The 8,062-nt window shown below is 38.6% G+C and overlaps 1 protein-coding gene and 1 long non-coding RNA gene across 2 annotated transcripts; one reads left to right on the top strand and one right to left on the bottom strand.

The window, feature by feature from the left end:
• Positions 1–6,009, bottom strand: LOC108673411 (cyclin-dependent kinase inhibitor 3; the record flags this gene model as incomplete). Its single annotated transcript, XM_018161236.2, is given in 4 exon segments — positions 1–1,354; positions 3,967–4,102; positions 5,069–5,291; positions 5,903–6,009. Coding segments are annotated over 4 exon segments (535 nt in total), but the record flags the coding sequence as incomplete, so codon positions are not given.
• On the top strand, positions 1,963–2,625 carry LOC125179325. Its single transcript, XR_007157224.1, has 2 exons — positions 1,963–2,151; positions 2,435–2,625. It is a non-coding gene; the product is annotated as an uncharacterized LOC125179325 (long non-coding RNA).
• Positions 6,010–8,062: the final 2,053 nt, after the last annotated feature.

Genomic DNA, 8,062 nt, shown 5'->3' with positions numbered 1-8,062 from the left:
TACATGACGATAAGTCTTGAAAAGTTTGGAAAATATAATCCTGCTAAAAAGTAAACAAAACAACGTATACAAATTAATGACTTATGAGTATCACAAAAATCACAAACTAAGTTGATGATAGGCATACCAAATTGTGAAGCTCTTCACGATGAGAAGCTAGCGGAGCGGGAAACATTCGTGAAGTCTAAGTAAGAAATCGTCATCGACTAAGGGTAATCTACTTAGTACATGATTAAAACTAAATAACATGCAAGTCATTGACTAGTTAAACATACAGTACATCGGGGTAAGTTGTAAGGAAACTAATGCAAGACTGTAGAGACTTTAGTTGACAATGATTTTACAAGTACTAATTTTCTACAAGCAAATAAATTTTATCAATCATACACAAAAAAGTTCTCAATGTTAATTAGGAATTGGTAACATGGATACAACGAGCACCGTAAGTTTAATATACATTAAATATATAACAAAGCCTTAAGATTTCAACACATAATCGATAAAATCTTTGCAGTTTTCACCCTGGTTCAATTCACGTTGGAAATTTCTTCAAAACGATTCCTCTCGTTACTTACTTCAGAAGAACTTCCAGCATTATAAATGAACAAAATATTGTAAATAAACAGAATTGTCAATAAAATTCATTTCGATAAAACAGAAATTATCAGTAGTGAATGACTAGATCGTAAGCGTCGTACTAAATTCCCTACGTTGAAATTTCATTCTGAGTGTAGAAATAACTACAATTAGATGAACAGAACAACTTTCACAATAAAGATTAAAAACATGGAAGTAACACGTCATATAAATAGTAAAATACAATACACAATATATTAAAAACCAGGACAGCCATCCGAGTATTGAAGCAAGTGCCTGAGAAGTTCCCAGAAGTCAATAGTAAACTATTATGTTCATTTAGTCTATGACCAAAATAAATCAGTGTAGCTAGGGAAATAATTCAAGTAGTGAGCGACAATAATTCAAGTAGTGAGAAATACAATACACAATATATTAAAAACCTGGACAGCTATCCGAGTATTGAAGCAAGTGCCTGAGAAGTTCCCAGAAGTCAATAGTAAACTATTCTATTTGTCTATGACCAAAATAGATCAGTGTGTTCCCAGAAGTCAGTAGTAAACTAATATGTTCATTTTGTCTATGACCAAAATAGATCAGTGTGTTCCCAGAAGTCAATAGTAAACTAGTAAGTTCATTTTGTCTAAGACCAAAATAGATCAGTGTAGTTAGGGAAATAATTCAAGTAGTGAGAGACGTCGTCGTTTGGTCACCGCGACACTGAGCGCTCACGCTCCTGGGCGAGTCGCTCCCTGAACTCCATCACGAAGTTGTATTGCTGCACAAAAATTTAAATTAATTTTATCATTATTATATTTTTATTATTATTGATACATTATTATATTTTATAATTATTATTATTAATTCAATATTAGTATATCGCTATCTCAATAGCGGTTAGTACAGAACATATCTCGATCTCGCATAAGCATTGTAATGCTATTTTAAGACCTAAAACGCACTGAAAAAAATTACATAAAAAGTTATAAAATGCATTGTTTGATTTCAATCACCGTTATATTTGACTCTGATATCGCAGATATACTAAGTCAAATTTAACATTGATTAGGTTGCAGCTAATCACGCAGATAAGCTGAGAATATTTGTATAGTGTGATAATGTCGAGGGTTGTTCAGTGATATCTTAGATTGTTAACTTCGAAATGAATTGTTAAAGAATTAAAATTCACGTACAGTTTATTTGCATAACTTTATGCAGAATCTTTTTCGCGATCTCCACTTGGTAAAAGCCTTAACTTTGAAATGTCTTAAAAATCAATTTACAGCATCTGTATCAGTACACTGCATCTGTGTCGTTGTGCCACTTTATGCCACATTTTCCAACCACTATTTCACCTGGAGAATTAAGTATTCCAGGGCACTCTGTGCTTCGCGATTTCGTGTGGTGACGCTCTTGTCCAGTGTGGCCCTGCTTGAAGTTACTGTGGACTTCAGTTGATGCTTCATCTCCACTAGACTCATCCCCCGTCATCCTCCTGCCTTGGACGTGAGACGTGGACCGCTGGCCGTGCCCATTCTTCGATGCAAACACGTGGACTCCAGACGACAGCATGTGGTGGGTGGCGTGACGACCATTAGTGCAGTGTCCTTTATGCCTTTCCAAATGCTGTTTAATTTGCTTAGCCAAATAGTCTTCTCGAGCTGTCAATTACTTTAATTTAAACATGATCACAGTAGCCTTCATTAAATTTAATCTATATTACGGTTATCCCATATTGTGGAGATCGTTAGAAAGATTTCTGAAAACTCTGGTACATTTAAGCAACTCTAAGCACGGAGCATTGCAAGTCTAAACTGTTAATTTACTTGTCTCCTGCTTAATTATGTCGTATATTTAGGTGCTGTGATCTCTTGGAACTTTGCCTGGGACTGCGGCGGGAGCACTGGCCCACTGCTTACCTTTCAGCGGCAGGGGTCCCCGCCACAGCTACCGGATTTGGGGAGGATACCGAGCTATGACATTCGTCATACATTTTTGATGCGACGCACATCGCATATTTCATCGCTCAATAAACTATCCTTCTACCAATCCAATTTTTAATCCCTAATAAGTTTTTCAAGATGAATTCCCTTGTTAAGAATTTTAAGAAGACAAGCCTTAATCAGTTACAGTTTTAAAATATTTACAAATAGAGTTAACTTGCTTGTTGAGAACTTCGAAAAAATGGTCCTAAATCATTGTAATTAATCAGAATAATTAATTCCATACAAATAATTACGAAGATTTTCATGCAATAGTTTGATGCTTTGCAATAGATGGCTAAAAGCAAATGATGTGCATCTCCAAGTTGAATAAAGACAAATTTCCGATTGATTGCATTAGAATATAAATATATATTCAACTGCTAACTGCATGATTCAGTTTGTTTACCATCATCACACGTAAGTATTTGCCGTGCACCATATTTTTCCTCCTGTCGCTAAATATATAACCATTATGTAATGAACAAAAGCAAATGTCTGACATGAACTTTTAGTCATGATTTTGCAGTGGAGATGCCAAAGTCTGAAGCCTTCACCTACTGAAACACAGTCTGAAGCCTTCACCTTGCTGCTGAAGCCGTCGCCTACTGAAACAGAGTCTGAAGCTTTCACCTACTGCCACACAGTCTGAAGGCTTCACCCACTGCCACACAGCCTGAAGCCTTCACCTACTGCCACACAGTCTGAAGCCTTCACCTACTGCCNCTGTCTCTTATACACATCTAGATGTGTATAAGAGACAGCTGCCACACAGTCTGAAGCCGTCACCTACTGAAACACAGTCTGAAGCCTTCACCTACTGCCACACAGTCTGAAGCCGTCACCTACTGAAACACAGTCTGAAACCTTCACCTACTGCCACACAGTCTGAAGCCTCCACCTTGCTGCTGAAACTGTCACCTACCTCAACACAGTCTGAAGCCTTCACCTAGGTATATAAACACAGTCTGAAGGCTTCACCTTGCTGCTGAAGCCTTCACCTATAGTCTGAAGCCTTCACTGACAGTCTGAAGCCTTCACTGACAGTCTAAAGCCGTCACCTACTGCCAAAAGGTCTGAAGCCTTCACCTTGATGCTGAAGCAGTCACCTACTGCCACAGTCTGAAGGATCACCTTGATGCTGAAGCAGTCACCTACTGCCACAGTCTGAAGGATCACCTAGGTATATAAAAACAGTCTGAAGGCTTCACCTTGCTGCTGAATCCTTCACCTACAGTCTGAAGCCTTCACTGATAGTCTGAAGCCTTCACTGACAGTCTAAAGCCGTCACCTACTGTCAAAAGGTCTGAAGGATCACCTTGATGCTGAAGCAGTCACCTACTGCCACAGTCTGAAGGATCACCTTGACGCTGAAGCAGTCACCTACTGACACAGTCTGAAGGATCACCTTGACGCTATGGACAGCATGGTTGCCCCTGATGCTCCTGACGGCGACGACGCTGGCATCAGGGCTGAGGTCCTCGTCGAGCCACTGCAGCAGACACGCCGCGATCGTGCCGGTCCTGCCCACGCCGCTCATGCAACTGCGTCGATAAATAATTCAATTAACAACATATAAGATGCACGATTTATATACCAATTTATTCCAAAAATTTCATTTTAGCCAGCCCTTATATATAAATGCCTAAGGTAGGAGTAAATAGTTCAATGGAGAACTCTGCACTAATAAATGTACTCACTAAAATAAATAAATGATCGTACCGGTCCGGTAGCTGCGCCATTAAATAATACCAAATAATACCGATAAAATAATAATGCTGATAAAATAATAATTAGCAACACATACCGTACAAGGTAATGTATTGCAGTTTATTATTATTGTATGAAGTGAACTGCAAGAAAAAATACCTAAAATGGCTAAAATAAGAAGACATAGGTAATTTAAAAAGTTGGTGAATTTTCAGCACAAGAATATAGTTTTGCCCAGAATACCTTTCATGGTAGTATAATAGGATACAACCGCGATGAACAAATGAGATTTCTTTAAAATACTTTAAATCCACTTGCATGAAAATGACTGTAACCTACATTTGGTATTATAATTTACTGGGATACTATTTTCAATATATTTCATACATTGATTTTCACAAAAATTAATTAGAACACATGAGCTAGAAAGCAAAAGGTATTCAGTCGTTAAATCAGCAAGAAACACACACACTGATCAAATTAGCTTGAAAAGTTTTGACAGTGTAATTAAACTCATGGAAACAAGAACACATTCTTCAATGATTCAATTAAACCTTAATCATTCTGGTAAACAAACACCTTAGAAGTAGATTCATTTGAAACAAAAATGACAACATTAATATTCTAAAAACATTTCATTGAATAAATATTACATAAAAATTTAGACTAAAATGAGAAGCTAATGAAGGATAGTGACAATATCACGCATTGGAAGCTAAAATATTAGGACTCAAATACTTTATGAAAAATGGCTAGAATTCTAGGCATTCTTCATTTAGTTAACACAATGGGAAACTTACTGGATGAGAATGCGACCTCCATTTTGCAGGAGATCAAAAACTTTGTCAAGAATATTCATGGCCAAATCAATGGAGGGTGCGGATCCATCCTCAAACGGGTGATAGTGAACCTGAATGTTGTGCTTCAGGTAGACAGAGAGCAGAGACGGCGATCTGTACTTACGAAGCTCGCCTTTGCTTAACAAAACAATTGCATCTGTGACTCCTAGTTGCACAAGCAGGTCTGAAAATTAATATAAATTCAGTTTGTGTTGAAGATATTCATGCAGTGCCATAAATAAATCTCATGGTAGAATCAGGAAAATCTCAAATTAGTATGGTAGGTACCACATAGAATGACTGAACAATAAAAAAGAGTTTTAAGATACAGAATGTTTGTTAGAAATATTCATTAGGCTTTGTCAAATTTTTGTTCATAATTCTTTTAAACTGATCGCCAATATAAATTTTTGATAAATCATATTTGAGGAGGTGATAACAAAATGTAGGTATTATGTTCTTAAATACATACTGTTCTTAGGATCAGAGCTCTGAATATCAAGGATTAAAGTAAGGAATCAGGCCTCCAGAAATTGTTAGATCAACTTTGCTTCAGATATAATAAATATTTAAAATACTAACAATGCGAGTCTCTACAAAAAGTTATATAAGCCAGTATCTATTTCAATATATTTATACTCAAAATACATTCAGTGCCAATTCATTATCTCATTATCATAATCTCTAACGAAATTTGGATCCATAACTGGCGCACCATAACAGGTGCTTATGCTGGAGTAAAAATTAACACAAATTTTCAATGGCTTAGGATTAGGAACTTATTCTGGAATTTACCAATATCTTTCTGCAGGAGATGGTGTGTGTTGCGGAACCAACACCCAGGTAAGCCACTTAAATAAACTGCCCCTTTATCAGCAAAGATGTTATGGGGCAACACCAATCTGAAAATAACAAGGAGATAAATTTTGAAACGAAAATGAATTCAAACACATAAAATGAAAGAAATAAAAAAATTGGGCATATAATAGTGTACCTAAACTATAAATAAAATTTAAAAAATTGGGCATATAATGGAGGACATTATATAATGGAGGACATTATATAATGGAGGACATTATATAATGGAGCATTTCCAGAGTAGAGGATCTAAATTAGAATTAAATGCAAGTTCAAGCATTTCCAGTCCATTTATGCTCATCCCCCTTGAACCCTCAGGTAAAATGTAAGAAGTATCAGCTTAATGGCTCAAGTGTCCTTGGACATTTTCAGAGTGGAGGATCTAAATTAGAATTGGACACACATAAACAAGTTCATTGTAATAACCTTTTTTTTAATGAGGGTAAATGCTGTATATTCCAACACATTAAGGATGTAGCAAAAAATGGCTATAAAAAAGTCACCATAGGCGCAACTAGAGTTCTGTTTGCTTTAGGTCACTCTCAAAACACCGCACTACGCGCCAGCAACAATGAAACGTCACAAAATGTTGCCATATTTATTTAAAAGCCTTTAGAATGCAAACCTACCAAATCCATATATTCCGACGCGATGCTGTGTGTGACTAAATTTGGCATTTTGTGAGACTAATCCCGGCCGTGCTTCAAACTCTACTAATTCGTAATTCCGACACTCTTGTGTTCGAATTCTGATCGCTGTGACCTGTATTGGAATACAACACAGCTTGGAATTAGAACACTATTGAATATTGAACACTCCTTAATTAGACTTTTAATTAGCATATAGTGATGGCGAGCTAGATAAATTGGAATTGGTACACAATAGAGTGGCGAGATTGGCACTAGGAGCCCCCAGGTGGACTGCAGTAGAGGCCCTGAGAGGAGACATGGGTTGGAGTACCTTCAAGGAAAGAAGAATGAGAGCAGTTTTGAGGTATAAAGTGAGACTGGAGCGAATGGATGATGAACGTTGGGCTCAAAAGATGTACATATATGTGGAACATGAAGGTGAGCAAATGGGCACGCAGATGTCGGGCAGTGGTGCGTAAGTGTGGCATGCATGAAGCATGGGTGCACCAAAGGCCCACTGGGCCAAAGGACGAATGGGTGGTGACAGTACGGGGTGCGATTGGGATAGAGTGGGATGAAAAAGAGTGGAAAAGAGAAATAAATGAGCGAGTGAAAGACTATGGGCTGAAGGTATGGAAGCAAGGAATGGAAGGAAAGGACTCTCTAAGACTGTATCAGATGAAAGCGATGCCAAAATATGAATGTATGTATGATAGTAGTAGAGGTGGGGACCTTCTGTTTTGTGTTAGGGCAGGCGCGCTAGGTGTGAATGGACGTACATACAGGTGGAATGAAAGGAGAGAGGATAAATTTTTTGTGTGATGGGGATGAGAAGGAAACTGTAGAGCACTTGTTGATGGAATGTGGGGCGTATGAGAGAGAGCGTCAGTCTATGATTGAGGTGATTCTGAATGAGAGAGGTGAGACTAACGAGGTGGGGCATGAGAGAACAAGCAGAGTGGATGGCAATAATTACGGGTCTGTCTGAGGGAGCAACTGCGGCTATGTTTGAGAGTGTGAAGAGATATTTGGAAAACGTGTGGAGTTCAGTACACTGCTACCTCTCCAGCCTGTCCGTTCTTCTGGAGGCTAAACCTCCACGCTTACCCCCTGCTCCCCCTCCTTTCGGTACCAGCTTGCGGAAGAATTCTAACCAAACCTAACCTAACTTAACCTAACCCTTTTGCGGAAAGGTGGAGAGAAGGGGGTAAGAGTGGAGGAAGAAGATGCTGGTGAGCGCCAGGGTTGGGCTTACGCCTGCGAAGTGGGTAAGGTGATGCGACAGTCCGGTGCGGGGCCGTTCCCATTTACGGCAGTCTGGTGCGGTCTGCGGACCCTGTGGCTAACGGCATTTGTAAGAAGTGATGGTATGGGCTTAAATCATTGGTGTAGGAGCAATTGGGCGTAATCCGTTTGGAGTATCAGCTTGTGGGCTGAATCATTGCTTTTTTCAAGCTGGTGTGGCGAG

Source organism: Hyalella azteca, unplaced genomic scaffold, assembly GCF_000764305.2.
Source record: "Hyalella azteca isolate HAZT.00-mixed unplaced genomic scaffold, Hazt_2.0.2 contig16638, whole genome shotgun sequence".
In the NCBI taxonomy this organism is placed as follows: domain Eukaryota; kingdom Metazoa; phylum Arthropoda; class Malacostraca; order Amphipoda; family Hyalellidae; genus Hyalella; species Hyalella azteca.
Note: the sequence above shows the minus strand (reverse complement) of the source record. Positions and strands in the feature narration are given on the sequence as shown.